At 41.3% G+C, this 16,789-nt stretch overlaps 1 protein-coding gene across 5 annotated transcripts in view; it reads right to left on the reverse strand.

The window, feature by feature from the left end:
• Positions 1 to 16,789, reverse strand: part of ZNF827 (zinc finger protein 827) — a 175,813-nt gene that overhangs the window by 94,870 nt on the left and 64,154 nt on the right. For all 5 annotated transcript variants that reach the window (XM_036853681.1, XM_036853682.1, XM_036853683.1 and 2 more), the window contains exon 5: positions 9,098 to 9,331. In XM_036853681.1, coding sequence (XP_036709576.1) covers positions 9,098 to 9,331 — 234 coding nt within the window. The remainder of the gene's footprint in view (positions 1 to 9,097; positions 9,332 to 16,789) is intronic.

Raw genomic sequence — 16,789 nt, forward strand, 5'->3', positions numbered from 1 at the left:
ATAGTACTTACTGATGGCCTCTCTGTGCTACTGTTTGTGTCATGTGTAATGTCTGTAGAAATGTTTTTTTTATTTCTAACAGAAAACAGAAAATGACACAGGAATACAGGAGACGGGCACGCTAGGTTGACTGCGATCACATCTCCTAGGTGTCATTCTCAGTTATTTTGCTCAGTATTGTAAAGGATCTGGAACCCCTTCACCACGCCCAACCCCAGCTTGCACCCCTTGCCTTACAGCCTTCCATCCCCCTGTCCAGCCAAACAGAAAAGGCATCTGTAATGAAGGTGGAGCCTATGAAATTCCTTTCTGAGCTTTTGCCTGGTTTCTGAAACACAGGCCAATACAAATTTTTGTAGCTATATTAACATATGGGCTCTGCACCGGGGAGATGATAGTAAAACAAGAGCCCTTCTGAGTCCGGCCTTTCTGAGGCCCAGGCCTCAGTGTGGGAGGTGAAGGAAGCCGGGTCAAGAAAGCAAAAGGGTGGCCAAAGGGTGAGGGCTCTAAGGGGAAAAGGAGGCACAGAGGCGCTGGCCTGGGGTGTAAGCCCAGAGACCTCCCCCGGGAGGTGCGGGAAGCAGAAGCCGCCACTCAGGTATATGGGCTCGGGGATTTGGAAGCTGTGTGTGGAATCCCAAGATAAATAGAAGGGCGCTTACTAGTCAAAGGGTGAAGGTAACACCAGTTATGGTGGGAGCTTCTGTTGGAAGCAAGTTCCCTCTTCTTGCTGGGAAGAGAATGGCTCTTCCAGAGCTGCATACAGCTATTTCCCACTCTGTCCTGTCTAAACAACCAGATAAATAACACCAAGGTATACCCTCTGAGCTTAACAAAATCTAGACCTTCAGGAAAGGAATTCTCTGGATATATACACAGGTTACATTTTTATCTTATTAAAGTGACCTATTCTCTGTTTATATAAGAGTTTCTGCACTCCAAACATCTGCAATTCTCACTGAGTTTTCAAGTGCTAAAAAAAGAGTCTAATTGCTTATTTATGATTTAACTCCCCCAGTTATGGGTTTCTGTGTATGTGTGTGTGTGTGTGTGTGTGTGTGTGTGTGTATATATACACACACACACGTATATCCTGAGAGTAGCTTAGGATATATATGGCAATGACAAAGTGATCTCCTCATTAGTTGTAAGACCACTGTTGGTGATATTCATTAAAAGTCATTTAAAAAGTTGACATATGAATATCCTTTGCCATCAGCTGAAGTACAGAATAATGCTATAGCAAAAACAGAAATCAGGGAGGTCAAGTTAGGTTTCATAGGCTTTATAGCTGAAAACTAAATATGGTGCTAATATACATAAAGACAGGCTTTCATGTTAATATTAAACAAGTCTTCATTTTTTACCCAATTTTTGGAATTATGGAAATGTGATAATTCCCTAATTATCACAAGCAACAAGTAACAAAAGAAAAGAGAGATAAATTGGATTATAATTAAAACCTTTTGTGCTGCAAATAATACCATCAAGAAAGTGAAAAGACAATCAGCAGAATGAGAGAAAGTATAATATTTGCAAATCATACATCCTATAAGAGACTTACATCCGGAATATATAAGGAACTATTACAACTCAAAAGTAAAAAGGCAAATAACTCAATTAAAAAGTTGGAAAAGAACTTGAGTAAACATCTCTCCAGGAAAGATATACAAATGGCCAATAAGCACATGAAAATATGCTCACCATTATTAGTCATCAGGGAAATGCAAATCAAAATCACAATGAGATACTAGCTCACACCCAGCATGATGGCTATAATAAAAAAGACAGACAATAACAACTTTTGGCAAGGATGTGGAAGAATTCAAACTCCCATCCATTGCTGTGGGGATATAAAATGGTGCAGCTGCTTTGCGAAACAGCTTGGCAGTTCCTCAAAATGTTAAACGTAGAGTTACCATTTGACCCAGGAATTCCACTTTGAGGTATATACCCAAGAGAAACAAAACATATGTCTACACAAAAACTTCACATGTTCTTATCAGCAAAAGTTGGGCAACAACCCGAATGTTCAACAATGGATGAATGGATAAACAAAATGTGGTATATCCATTTTATACCATGTATAAAATTAGTATTGCATTATTGGTATATCCATTCCAATAATATCCGATGGAATATTATTCAGCCATAAAAAGGAATAAAGTGCTGATGCATGTTACAACATAGATGAGCTTTGAAAACATTACGCTAAGTGGAAGAAGACACTTCTTGGGTAATTACATTCATGTGGAATGTCCACAATACGAAAATCTATTGAGAGGCAGTAGATTAGGAGCTGGGAGAGTGTTTGGTGGAGATGGGAGGTAAAGAGTGAGTGCTAATGGGTATAAAGTTTCTTTTTGGGGGGGATGAAAATGTTCTGTAATTAGACGTGGTGATGGTTGCACAACTCTGTCAATATACTAAAAACCACCGAGCTGTACACTTTAAATAGGTAAATTTTATGGTATGTGAATTATATCTCAATAAAGACGTTGAGAAAGTGGGATGGTATTTTTAAAAGCAGTCTAGAAGTCCCTTCTGAGACATAACAATCTAAAATATATATATATATATATATATATATATATATATATATATATATATATACACACACACACATATATATATATATATATAATTAGAAAAGTAGAGTACTGGGTTCAGTAGGTTTCTCTAGGTGCTCAAAAAAAGCTGAAGTGAAAAAAAGCATTTTTCAAGTGCAGACTGATTAGACTAGGCCATTTTGACATTTTCATGCTTTCAAATTCCTCAGCACCACCTATTTGACAACGGGATAAATAGACAGCATTAATAAAATAAATAAAATTCTTTTTTTACTGATGCTTCTAAATTACTCTTTAACTCTTTTATAGTTGGCTAACATGTCCACCTGTTCACTTCAGGAGTGTGCTCTACTTTCCACTGTAAGCAAGGAGAATCACAGGAACTAGGTAAAACTAGGCCTCCCAGGTTCTTTCCACCATTCAATTAAATAACCCGTAAGTTTGAAGGAGGGAAACGAGAGATGATATTAATATAAACTGAAGACACCTATTTTCCATCCTTGCAGATAACTACTGAAGTCATACCTTATAAAGTTTGATAGGGGCTTCCCTGGTAGCGCAGTGGTTGAGAATCTGCCTGCCAATGCAGGGGACACGGGTTCGAGCCCTGGTTTGGGAAGATCCCACATGCCACGGAGCAACTGGGCCCGTGAGCCACAATTACTGAGCCTGCACGTCTGGAGCCTGTGCTCCGCAACAAGCGAGGCCGCGATAGTGAGAGGCCTGTGCACCGCGAAGAAGAGTGGCCCCCGCTTGCCACAACTAGAGAAAGCCCTCGCACAGAAACGAAGACCCAACACAGCCATAAATAAATAAAAATTAAAAAAATAAAAAAATAAAAAAGTTTGATAGACTACGATTTTCCAAGGGAGAAATATCAAATAGAACAGTGAATAGTTTTTGCCCTGAGAACTTACTTAGCTAAAATCCCTACTTTATCTCAAGGAATTCTTTAGAACAGCAGTCTCCGACGTGACCTTGGATTTGTTGGAGCTGAGGGTGGGGAGCTTTTCCCTCCTAAAGGAATGCACACGTTGCCCAGGAATAATCCTGAAATTTAACAGCAAAGCACATGGGAAAAAAGCAGCATTATCTGAGGCTAACAACCAACACTATCTTGATTTATTAGGTACACGTACCCTTCTAAAAAAGGTTCCCAGATACCATTATTTCCTAATAAATGAAAAAGAATCTCCACTGAAGACAGATGATTCTTTTTAAAAGGCAAAATGTGCATTTAAGAGAGTTTTCTTCTCTGCCAGTTTCAACCCAAGGCACTCTTTTTTGGATGGACCGAACTTCTTTCTCTAATTAACCATTTCCTCAGCACAGTGCTTCCTAAAAACTTAGCTTTCAGAATCACTTGTAGGGCTTATAAAGAACTCGAGAGTTTCAGCTGGGTCCACAGTAGAGCTCAAGAATTTGCATTTCTATCACTTCTCTATCTTCTCCAACTCATGCTGATTCTGCTGGTCTGGGGACCACACTTAGAAGCAGGGCCTTGGCACATACAGAGTTGCTGCTGGGTAGGCTGGGTCCTGGCTGGGTAGTCTTCTCCACCAGAAAGGAAAGGCAAGCATCACCCAAAGGCCAAAACACATTTACATTCAATATTTAATTAACAGCAATGCCCATAATCTGCTCCTCGAACTTTCGGGGTTCAGACATATTGCTTATCTTCCTGGTCTCCCTCTACTCTTGCCCATCCAAGGTGCGTTTCTGGGGATTCTTCTCCTCCCAGCAATCCTACATGACAGCAGCCATGTCTGCTCAACATGCCCTTGTTCCTAGATACAGCAGAAGTTTCCACTGGTGGGCCCCAATCGGAGCTGAGGCAATCAGCTGGAATTTGGGATTGGGACTAAGACATTTCTGTTTAGGGACTTCCTTGGCGGTCCAGTGGTTAAGATTTCGCCTTCCAATGCAAGGGGTGCAAGTTTGATCCCTGTTCAGGGAGCTAAGATCCCACATGCCTCGCGGCCAAAAAAAAGCAAAACATAAAACAGAAGCAGTATTGTAACAAATTCAATAACGACTTTAAAAATGGTCCACATCAAAAAAATCTTTAAAAAAAAAAAAAGAGAAATTTCTGTTTAGCTGCTCTTTTGAACAAGAGGTATACTCAGAAGGTGATGGCAATTGTCATGTTCTACCATGTGGGCTGGATATCAGAAAAAGTCCATCTGTATGAGCAGAGAAGCAGGGATGGGCAGGGACCTCCTGGCCTCCATACGGTCTTCCAGTCTCTGGCTTCAGGGGACGCCTGACACCCTACTGCATCCCTACCTTTGGGTTCATTCCAGAAGTCAACCCCAAACCTGCACCTTCCATTAAATTCCTCTTTCCTGCCTAAACTAGCTGAAGAGGATTTGTTACTTACAACCAAAAGGGCCCCAATTAAAACTGTTCACAAAGCCAGTCTCTGGGTAACTTTCCTCTCTGCTTCAGTTCACCTCGGAGATTGAATTCACCTTAAAACTTCATCCTAGCCAAGTTACCTGCTTCTAAATATCTCTGCACTAAAGCCCTTTCTTACGTAGGTGATTCCCTGAACCCTACATCACTATGTATTTCAAATCCAGGACCTGCCTGGATTCCTCTACAAGAGGCAATTATAATTTATATTTCTCTCCAAGACTAGGTGGGGATAAATGAATATAAATCAGAAATGAATATAAATCGATGCAGTTTCCCTCTTTGAGCACAGAAAAAGGAAAACCAACAGACGTATTTTGAATCAAGGTCTAATGTGAGGTTTTATTTACCATGTTGGATCAATTTAAATGTTTACTTTTTCATTAATGTTTCTGAATAGCTCCAGCTTTCCAGCTACTTCTTTTTTGTGGGACTCATATTTTTAAATGGCATTCTTATCTACTACTTCTTGGTTCAATTATACATGTGGTACATTTTATATATGCACGACCAAGGTAGAAGAGGGCATTTCTTTGTTTCTTTGAGCGTAGCTACTTCTCTTTTTTTCTTTATTGAGGTATAGTTGATTTACAATATAGCTACTTCTCTTAAAGCACAACAGAGACAGAGCAGATAAAACTTTGGGTCACTTAGAGCATTACATCACATCTGTGATAACACATCTGTTCTCTAAGTTTTCAGAGTCACTAGACGTTGCAAAACCAGAGATTAAGACTGACTTGATTCTCTTAGTCTGTCTGATGTAACCTAGTCTCTCTATTGGACTTCAGGATTTTGGCCTCCTTAAATCAAGACTTCTGGGAATTATCTTTGGCAAATATACACTTAGCAGAAAAGTCTGATTATCTCGGCTTTCTCATGTCATGTAACAACAAGTAGTCCCAGACACCCAGTGGTTTCCTTAGAGCGGGTTGCTTTCTTTATGGTAATCAATTTACTTGGTCCAGCTGTCAGGCACTTGACTGCCCAATTGACAACTGGAAATAGGAAGGAAGAAAACTCAGATTTTCCTAAACACACAGTTAATGAAAAATTTCACCTGGTTGTTAACGCATCTGTGTTTTCCCCATAAAACATACATGTTAATTTGGAAAACAATATGCCTACAGAGGTTTCTCCACCTAGGAAAGTTTCACATGATATTTGACCTGGCCATGTGCCCAACATCCATCGTGAAGGAGTTAACATAAATTAATTTAAAACCGGAAATGAGGCAGCCAAATAGTTGACTAGTTTCGTCTTGCTAATTCGAGGAAAAGACTGAAAGGGCCTAAACTACGACAGGTCGTAGCATTGAATCTCAAGGAAATAAGTAAGAGAGATGAAAAATCCTCTGATTCCACATGGTAGCTATTCTTTGGGTCAAAACTGAAAGAAGGAAAAAAATGTATGATAATGCATGGGACGTACTTTTCTCACCTAACTCTTCCTAAACATATGGATTTTCCCCAGCGGGACAGAAGACCATAAATGAAAATTAGCAAGGCAGGGACTCCCACCCACAGGAATACCTGCATCAAGGCTTTGGGGTATTAGACGAGGAGCAGCCCTGACTACCTGCACAGATGCTTTGAGAAACGCATGACTACTCTTGTCTATACCAGGAAATAGCATGGAAAGGAGGGCCTGAAGACACTGACAGGTCCTTTCCTCAGATGGCTTTCAGGGCGTAAACATTGAAATTGTTAAAATTATAACTTGAGGAAAGACAGCATAGGCGGTTTTTTTCCTAACATCTTCCTTCTTCCAAGAGCACCGAGCCATCCGTGATTAGAAACCCTAATATCCACTTTAAACCTAATAAAGGGTGAGTCCTCTTTACCTTGCGGCTTCGGAATGAAAAGACATTTGTGTTTTTTTTAAGTCACATTCCTATTTTTAGGGCTGACTTGGAAACTTCTTCGCAGTTTAGTGACCACAGTCTGCTAGACTGTAGCAGTATGAAGTTCCAAGTGCAAATCACTGATTGAATGAATTCCATTGCCCTGGATGACTTCTGACTAGACCACAAGCATCTAGAAGGTAGAGACTGTGAAGCATATTTCTTTGACCTAAGTCAAAGCACACAGAATACTGGAAAATTTTTTCAGGGCAAAACAATAATTATCTTAGTCTTCAAACAAGTTTTCATTTCCACAGCATGAAGCAGGGCAGATGACCTGTGGAAACACGACCATGTCATCCATTCAACTGTTATCTTTTTTGTTTTGTTTTTGTTTTTTGTTTTTTTAATTTTTGGTCACGCCACACACCTTGCAGGTTCTTAGTTCCCTGACCAGGGATGGAACCCGTGCCCTCGGCAGTGAAAGCGTGGAGTCCTAACCACCGGACGACCAGGGAATTCCAGATTCAACTACTGTCGAACCCCACAGCACGTGTACTCACTAACACCCCACATAAACATTTAGAAGAGCCATTGCTGACCACAAATATCATTAAATGTGCATGGCTGCCTAGCTATATGCTATTTCGGGAATCTCTTATTACCTAGGAAATGATTTCATACTTCATTGTCTCAAACTGCATCATCCAAAAGGACTAAGATAAAATGTTTTCCTTAGAGAACATCTTTCCTGAAATCTCATTATTGCATATTATCTTTTGGTGCCACCCTAGCTTCCTCTGCTCTCAGTGCTGGCTGCACAGTAAACTCTGAAATAGAAATATTGCACACTGGAATCTTACCACCAGGAGGGGATAGGAGTCACTGTTGGAAGAGCGTGAAAATCTATGTTATGGGAGAAGCATTAGAGAGCTGTGTGACCTCTCTGAATTGACTGGAAAACCAACAGACAGATTACTGCATGTCACCAAGACCTTTTGACACAGGAGGGAGGGTTCAAAGTATGTGGGCTCGAACATCATTTTTTTAAACTTGCAGCTTTTAGCAATTAGCACAATCTTGCTAGAACTCCCATTTACATAGGAGGAGCTGCGTTATCACTGCGAAGTTTAGAAAAATGGGGCGACAAGGTAATAACTGTATTATGCTTTATCTGTAACAAATCATGTCCCCCGGAAGTTCCAGTGTGTTTTAAATTAACATCAAAGGAAAGAATTCTTAACCCTACCAACTGGCAAATACAGGAATTTCAACTGTTCTAATACAACAACCCTAAGTAAATAATTATTAATTTCTTACTTTCCAACCTACTGGTCAACCAGAAACACAGAATTGCTGGTGGAATTACACTGGGAAGGGGTCTCCCTAATACATATCTTGCTTTCATCCTACAAGCACACCAAGTTACAAAACTGAAAACAGTGTTTGATTCATATTAGTATTTTGAGTAGAGTCTCTAAAAATTATTTTTAAGCAGCAGCGAACTAAGGATGGGATATGACTTGGTAAGTACTATTATTTACATAACTTTTCTTTCCATGTTCTTAAAGTCATACCTTTGAATTTTAAAACACACTAAATTTCTATCTGTTCTGAAGGGCATGGGGCAGATAGGAGACTGGGTGGGAAAAATCCAAAATACATGAATTTCAAATTATAACCCATTTTGCCAACATTTGATAGGCTGAAATGACATTTAGATACTAATAAAAATTATTTGTTTGCCTTAAGAACTTGGATTAATCACTGTAACATTCCATTATGAGATTTTCTATTTATAAAATCTTATTGCTACTCTATTGGTAATCACTTCAAGTGCCATCTTAATGGTTTATTAAGTTCAGAAAAATATTTTTAATGGTTCTTAAAGAATATAGTACAAAAACACCAAACAGTGCAAGGTCCTCTTTTAGGAAAGAATAGCTATTTTGATCAATTGACAGAAGTGCTTTGAATGTCATTAGAACCCATTTAAAATTATGACCTACAGCATCTTAGAAAACAGCACTGTTTTCCAACAATTTGCAGGCATAATCAGGAAAGGGGTAAGACAGGTACACGGCTGACATCCACAAACAGACTCACACACAACACAGGAATTTTAGCCAAGTAATCCAATCATTCCTGAATTCACCGCAATAATGTGATATTGCCGCCATCAGGCTAATTATAACCCATGCAGGAAGCAGCCCAGGTGGCTTGCAAGTGATGGTATCAGAATGTGAATATTTTAGAAGAAATCAAGTACCTGATAGTTTCATGAGAAGTTCAGATGCTGCTTTGACTGACATATCCCGCCTTAGTACGTTGCCCTTTGCTTCCTGGGGCTTAAGTGTGTCCTCAGAGACGCTTGGGGCTGGCACTTCAGACTCGGGGCTGAACACATAGTTGGACCGAGGCAACGTGGCACTTAGAGCCTCCTCTTCCTTAGGTTCCTCTTTCACTTTAAAATTAAGATTCATGGGCTCCTTCTGATTTGCAGCTGTCAAAAGAAGAAAAGGATTACACACATATACATGCATGAAAGGCCAGTCCCACTCTTAGCTGTTCCCAACTTAATGAAGTATACAGTGCATGATCACATCGTGCCTACACAGGAGGGACCACAACCCGATCAAAATAGGCTGAGCCCTGAGCACAAAAATGGAAGTCACTCCATGAGCGTAGGACTTTCAGAAGAGTGCGGGCTTCTGAATCTTTGGAACCTATCGTATTTTAGGAAGCGCTGCCTCTACAAAGTGTTTGGGCATTTTCTCTTTGGTTTCCAGTGTCTTCTTTCCTGTATATGCTGCTGCCTCTCTGACCTATTAGCACTCTCCCTACCTAACCCTATTATAGAATAATGCTTTCAGACAGTTATTCTGCCATAAAATAGTGAATATAAACATGAGTCAGAGGCAAAAACCAAAGCAAAAACCTAGAATGCGGTGGTCAGGTGAGGATGGAGAATTTGCCAAAGAGAAAAGCTCAGAATGGAGATATAACACTTTTGCCTTATTATAAGCTGATGCCACTGTTCCACAAACAGTGGGGCATGCACTTGGCATTGTCTTTCTGGTCAATATCTGTAGCCCAAGTTATCTTCGAGTCCACAATGGGCATTTTTAAGAGAAAAAAATTTTATTTTGGAATAATTTTAGATTTGCAGAGAAGTTGCAAAGAGGGGTCAAAGACTTCCCCTACATCCTTCACTCAGTGTTCCCTAAAGTTAACATCTTATGTAACACCATGGAGCATTTGTCAGAACGAAGAAATTCACATTACTATGATCTAAGATCCAGATTTTATTCAGATTTCACCAGTTTTTCCACTAATGTCCTTTTTCCATTTCTAGCATGGTTGGCTGGTGTGGAGTGTGTGGTCAGGGCAGAGCTAACTGGCCTATTATGGGATAGATTCTGTGGCTTGGCTACACCTTACCAGGCCTTCACCCACTGAGCTACATACTACTTCCTGGTCTTTCTTGGGAAAAACCAAGAAGGAAGACTAGCAGCCTCTTTTACCACTTGTCACTTTCACAGCCATCTTGCTCGCCTTTAAAGGGCCACATAGTAGGACCTTTAAGTTGGTTAATTTAGGTGTGCTGGTATTTTAAGAAACAAGATCTCATCCTAATACAGAGTTCTTAGAAATGCTTCTTAGAATGAGCCTTGGGCTTCCCTGGTGGCACAGTGGTTAATAATCCGCCTGCCAATGCAGGGGACAAGGGTTCGAGCCCTGGTCTGGGAGGATCCCACATGCCACAGAGCAACTAAGCCCGTGTGCCACAACTACTGAGCCTGCGCTCTAGAGCCCGTGAGCCACAACTACTGAGCGGGCACTCTAGAGCCCATGTGCCACAACTACTGAGTCTGCACGCCACAACTACTGAAGCCGTGTGCCTAGAGCCCGTGAGCCACAACTACTGAGCCCTCATGCCACAACTACTGAAGCCGTGTGCCTAGATCCCGCAAGCCACAACTATTGAACCCTCATGCCGCAACTACTGAAGCCCACACGCCTAGAGCCTGTGCTCCGCAGCAAGAGAAGCCACCGCAATGAGAAGCCCGCGCACCGCAATGAAGAGTAGCCCCCGCTCGCCGCAACTAGAGAAAAGCCCGCACGCAGCAACAGAGACCCAGTGCAGCCAAAAATAAACAAATAAATAGATAAATTTATAAAAAAAAAAAAGAATGAGACTTAAGCCCACTCCTGCTTAACAACAACAACAACAAAAAGGATGAAAATATATCCCCAAAGGGCACGCCTATCACCCCCTGCCCACCATCTACCTCCAGCCAATACCTAGACACAAAGTCCTTTCTTTATACCTCATGCCCTTCGAAGAATATCCCTGCTGGAGTCACAAGTTCACACAGACCAGCATATTTGGGAACTGGACCCCAGAGGGCTAAAGTGACACTTGGAAGTTTTACTACCAGAAAGATGAAGAGCTAAGACAAGAAGCCAGGTGCATGGGCTGCCCACCCTGTGTCCCCTGCCTAGCTCCACTACACCACTCCTCCATCTCTGGTCCCTGTGTTATAACAACACCTGAATGTAACTTGACCTTCAAGTCTTTGCTAAAATACCACCTTCTCAATGAAGACCACGACCACCCTGATCAAAACTGTGATGCCCACCCCATAGTACCCACAGTCCCCCAAACTCTCTTACCCTACTCTAATTTTCCTTTTTTTTTTTTTTAATATTTATTCATTTATTTATTTGGCTGCGTCGGGTCTTTGTTGCGGCATGTGGGGTCTTTCGTTGCCGCACGCAGGCTCTCTAGATGTGGCACGTGGGCTCCTGAGCACGTGGGCTCAGTAGTTGTGGTGTGCGTCTTAGCTGCCCTGCGCCATGTGGGATCTCAGTTCCCCAACCACGGATCGAACCCGTGTCCCTTGCATTGGAAGGTGGATTCTTAACCACTGGACCACCAGGGAAGTCTTCCCCCACCTTTTTTTTTTTTCAATAAATTTTTTTAAAGTCTTTATTGAATTCGTTACAATATTGCTTCTGTTTTATGTTTTGGTTTTTTGGCCGCGAGGCATGTGGGATCTTAGCTCCCCGACCAGGGATTGAACCTGCATCCCCTGCATTGGAAGGCAAAGTCTTAACCACTGGACCGCCAGGGAAGTCCTTAATTTTCCTTTTTATCCAAAATACTTATCACCAGACAACATCTTGTTATGGATTGAATTGTGTATGCCCCACCTCCCCAAATACAAATGTTGAAGCCCTAACCCTCACTGCGACTGTATTTGGAGATAGGGAGATAATTAGGTTAAACGAGGCCATCAGGGTGTGGCCCTAATCCAATATGACTTGTGTCCTGAGAATAAGAGAGACACAGAGGATGTGCACACACAGAGGAAAGACCATGTGGGTACAGAGCAAGAAGGCAGCCATCTTCAAGCCAAGGAGAGGCCTCAGGAGAAACCAAACCTGTCAGCACCTTGATCTTGGACCTCCAGGCTCCAGAAGGGTGAGAAATACATTTCTATTGTTTAAGCCACCCAGTCTATGGTATTTTGCTATGGCAGCCCTAAAGACTAATCCATACTACATAATTTTCTTATTTATTATGTTAACAATTTATGGTCTATTCCTTCAACTCAAAGGTAGGCTTCATGAAGGCAATAATCTTTGTTTTAACGCTGATGTATCTCGAGTGCCTAGAACGGGGCCTGGCACACAGCAGGAGCTCAACATATATTTGTTGAATAAATATAATATGTTGGTCACAAATCAGTGACATCTGTTGGCACTCCATTATTACCTGTGGTAAACAAAAGCTACAAATCCCAAAATATTCCACCAAAGGCAATCGGAAGTGCTTTCCTCAAGTCTGATCATGAGACTGGGGATAAGACCTTCCAGATAAAGTTAAAAGCTCTGCTACTACCCAACAGCTCTTACTGAGGTGTCTCTGAATGATCACTTGGACTCTGGCATTACTAAAGGAGGAACCCAGAAAAATCTCAAGGAAAGTGCTGAAAATCTAGCCCTCTGGGGACAGTGCCATTGGCATCTGAGCCCAAGGGAACAAAGACAGTCTCTAGAGCAATCTTCAAGCATGTATTTTGGACCTCTACAGAAGGTAGCTCCTAAGAGGATTCTGTTTATCTAGCACATTTCTCCCCTTTCAACCACTTCCAGCAGGAGGGCGTGGTTGCTGGCCACCTCCTAAAGCTTCTCTCACCCTAAGCCTTTCTTCCAGAATCCTTCATAAAACCCTTTCCAAGAGCATCCTAAGTTTGTCACGATAGAGTAATTAAATGGTGTGCTGTCGGGGACTTCCCTGGTGGTCCAGTGGTAAAGAATCCGCCATCCAGGTTTCCCTGGAGGCGCAGCGGTTGAGAATCTGCCTGCCAATGCAGGGGACATGGGTTCGAGCCCTGGTCTGGGAAGATCCCACATGCCGCGGAGCAACTAGGTCCGTGACCACAACTACTGAGCCTGCACATCTGGAGCCTGTGCTCTGCAACAAGAGGCCGTGATAGTGAGAGGCCCGCGCACCGCGATGAAGAGTGGCCCCCGCTCGCCGCAACTAGAGAAAGCCCTCGCACAGAAACGAAGACCCAACATAGCCATAAATAAATAAATAAATAAATAAATAAATAAATAAATAAGCTCATTTGTATCATTTAAAAAAAAGAATCCGCCTTCCAATGCATGGACACAGGTTCCATCTCTGGTCGAGGAACTAAGATCCCACATGCCGCGGGGCAACTAGGCTTGCGTACCACAACTACTGAGCTCGTGTGCCTCAATTAGAGAGCCTGCATGCCACAAACTACAGAGCCCACGCTCTCTGGAACCCGTGCGCCATAACTAGAGAGAGAAAACCTGCACACCACAACTAGAGAGAAGGCTGTGCGCCGCAACGAAAGATCCTGCATGCTGCAACTAAGACCCGACGCAGCCAAAAAAATAAAGAAAATTAAAAAAAATAATAATAATAAAAAATAAATGGTGTGCTGTCTATTAAGTCTGTAACTTTGATTCTTTGGGTAGGAACAATATAAAGTGAATGGTTATATATTTTTAAAAATGCTTCAGGCTTCCATCTTTTATTTTTGAAACTTTAAAAAATTCTAAGTGAGCCTAGGAAAGAGATAGGAAACTACTGAGGCCCTAGAAGCAAATCCCAACTGCTGGAGAGGGCAACCACGAAGCCAATGCTCTCTGAAGATATAAGTAGCTTCTGGGAGCATTAGTCAGAATATGTGCTACAGAAGACTTAAGAAAAAAAAAAAAGATATTTGGCATTATTAGTACAACCCAGATTTAACAGAACTGTAATAAGACACTTTAAAAAAATAATAGACAAGCTGTATGTTGCTGTTTTATAAACTTGCAAGGTACTTCATACCTGGTTTTCATTCTGACAATGTCAAGAATGGCATAAAACTAGTAATGTGCTAGGGAAATGTAAATATGGCTAATGACATATCAAAAAATATGTGGGAAACACTCATTTGTCCAAATTTTAGTTTCCCAAACATTGGGATCTAAATAGATGATGTAAAAATAGCAATATGAAGGCTACCCTGCTTTTTTTTTCAATTACCAGAAATATTTACACTGAGAATAGTGCATAAAGCCCTATATTTTAAAATCAATATGACTGCATAATTGCCATCATTTTTTTATTATCTTAATTAAAAAAATGTTTTTTCTACAGGGAAAGGTGAAACTAAAGATGTTTTCTCTTTGGGGAAATTGCTAAGAGAAAAGCAGTAATTTAAGACTCACTGCCTAGTCTTTACTTCATTCTTACCACTAACAAGAAGATGGGTGCACATATGGAACTCAGTTTGTAAAGGACTTTCACAGCAACTACCTTGACTTCCGTTTATGTATCGTCAAGCTTCCAGACACTCCACTTAATGCAGTGAGGAAGCCCCACTAACCAAGAGGTCCTTTCTCTCACTGTTCAAACACTTTGTGACCTGAGAAAATTATGATTAAAAATTATGTACATCTGTAAGTTCATGTGCTCTATGGAGTTGGGCTGCCATTGAAAGGAAACAAATCAGCTTTTTCTAAATCAGGATTTAGAAAGGATTCAAGACAAAGGCTAATATGGGAAAGGAACGGGAAAGCCACTGGGATAAAATGATTCCAAGTTTCTAATTCTAATAGGCCAGCATTAATGAGTTGTAAAAGGAACCCGTCTTTCTGGCGAGGTGTCCTCAGTACACTTCGAGATTCTGTCTAAGCCCCTCTCATCCCCACCCCCAGGACAATGCTGTATAACTTCCTTAAAGACCATTATTTGTTTCAGTAACGCACACAACTAGCATTTGAATAGTTATACAGGAATTGATCCTTCCATCAACCACAAGAGACAGGCATTGTTACTACCTTCATCTTGCAGGTGAAGGAACTAAGGTCCCAAGAGGTTAACAGACAGACTTCTCCAAATCAGAGACACTAGACTTCAGGGCTTCTGGCTGAAAATGCGCCCAAGCGCTCTCCTTTCTCTCCAAGATAGTCCAAGCGCCTTTAAGAAGGAAACTACCTCAAGCAGTTGCACTGTGGGCTCTGGGCAGAAGTGATACGGTGTGAACTAAGCATTGTGAACGAGAAATGAGGAAGGGTGGCGTGTAAGCTGAAGGAAAGGCATGTTTTCTGGTGGGGAAGAATTTTATGAAGATCTAAGAGGGTGGAAGAGGAAGAAGGGACGGCAACATGACTGTTACTGCTCTGTTTTGTCCGTTTCCTCTGGTGAAGGAAAACGACACTTTCCTTGAGTTTAATAAGACCCAGCTCTCTTTCAGTTCAGACTCTGGCAATTTTGTGACTGCTGAACTGGTACATGAAAAAGCTAGGCCATTGAGAATTTTACTTACTAGCTCCCCCTAAAGCAGAGCCAAAGACCCTTGGACCTGGAAGGGACCGCAGATTTGGTGGTTTTCAAACAGTGTCCCAAGGAACCAACCCTAGGATAAGCTTCTGGGGTTCCAATAAATGTCGGTTTCCAATGTAAGCTTTTAAGATTATTGAAACTAATTTAAAATTTAATTTTAAAATGTGGACCCTCAGCTCTGTTATATATAAAATGTCAACTCACTGGAGACCACTGATAGGTTAACTTGAGTTAACAAGTTAATTCAGTTTTGTGTATCACTTGTGATGCAGTTCTCCCTGCCTCTTAGGAGTGGCAGAGTTCTAGTAATATGTCATAAATAAGGAAGTGCTTGGCTATACACTAATCTTTCCAAAAATTCAGGCCTGTGCATGTAAAACTGTACAATTATGGTACGACTAGGGTATCTAGGTATGCCTCAAATCAGGTTTTCTCAACCTCAGCACCACTGACATTCTGGGCTGGGTAATTTGCTGTGGGTGACAGTCCTGCAAACAGTAGGATGTTTAACAGCACCCCTGGTCTCTACCTACTAGATGCCAGTAGCACTTCCCAGTCGTGAAAACAAAAATTTCTCTAGACATTGCCTTACTCTCCCCTGAGCATGCCCCTGGTTGAGGACCACTGCCTTAAATTAGGTGCCAGGGTAGTTTCAAGTGTATCTGCTTTGGTGAAGCTTCTGATCATGGCTAGTAGCCAGACAGAAATATGTAGATACACACATATTTGGTTCTGTCATTTATAGAGCACTTAATATGGGCCAGGGAGTATGCTGTTTCCTTGGATTAATTTATCTGATCCTCTCAACGACCTTCTGAAGTAGTTACTACCATTATCTCCATCTTGTAGATGAAGAATCTGAGACTAGCGAGATTAAATAAACTTCCAAATAATGGTCTGAGTAATAACCAAGTAGCTAAAATAGAATTATCGATGGCTTTAGTACATGCTGAAAGTTTGGGGTGCTTCTTGTCTGCCCTTTATCGTGATAAGGAATAAGGGCAATTGCTATATGTTGTCAGCTTTGAAGCAAAAACTTTTATTATTGTACTCTTCTTTCAAGCAGCTGAATACATTTAATTA

Source organism: Balaenoptera musculus, chromosome 5 (genome assembly GCF_009873245.2).
Source record: "Balaenoptera musculus isolate JJ_BM4_2016_0621 chromosome 5, mBalMus1.pri.v3, whole genome shotgun sequence".
Classification (NCBI taxonomy): Eukaryota; Metazoa; Chordata; class Mammalia; order Artiodactyla; family Balaenopteridae; genus Balaenoptera; species Balaenoptera musculus.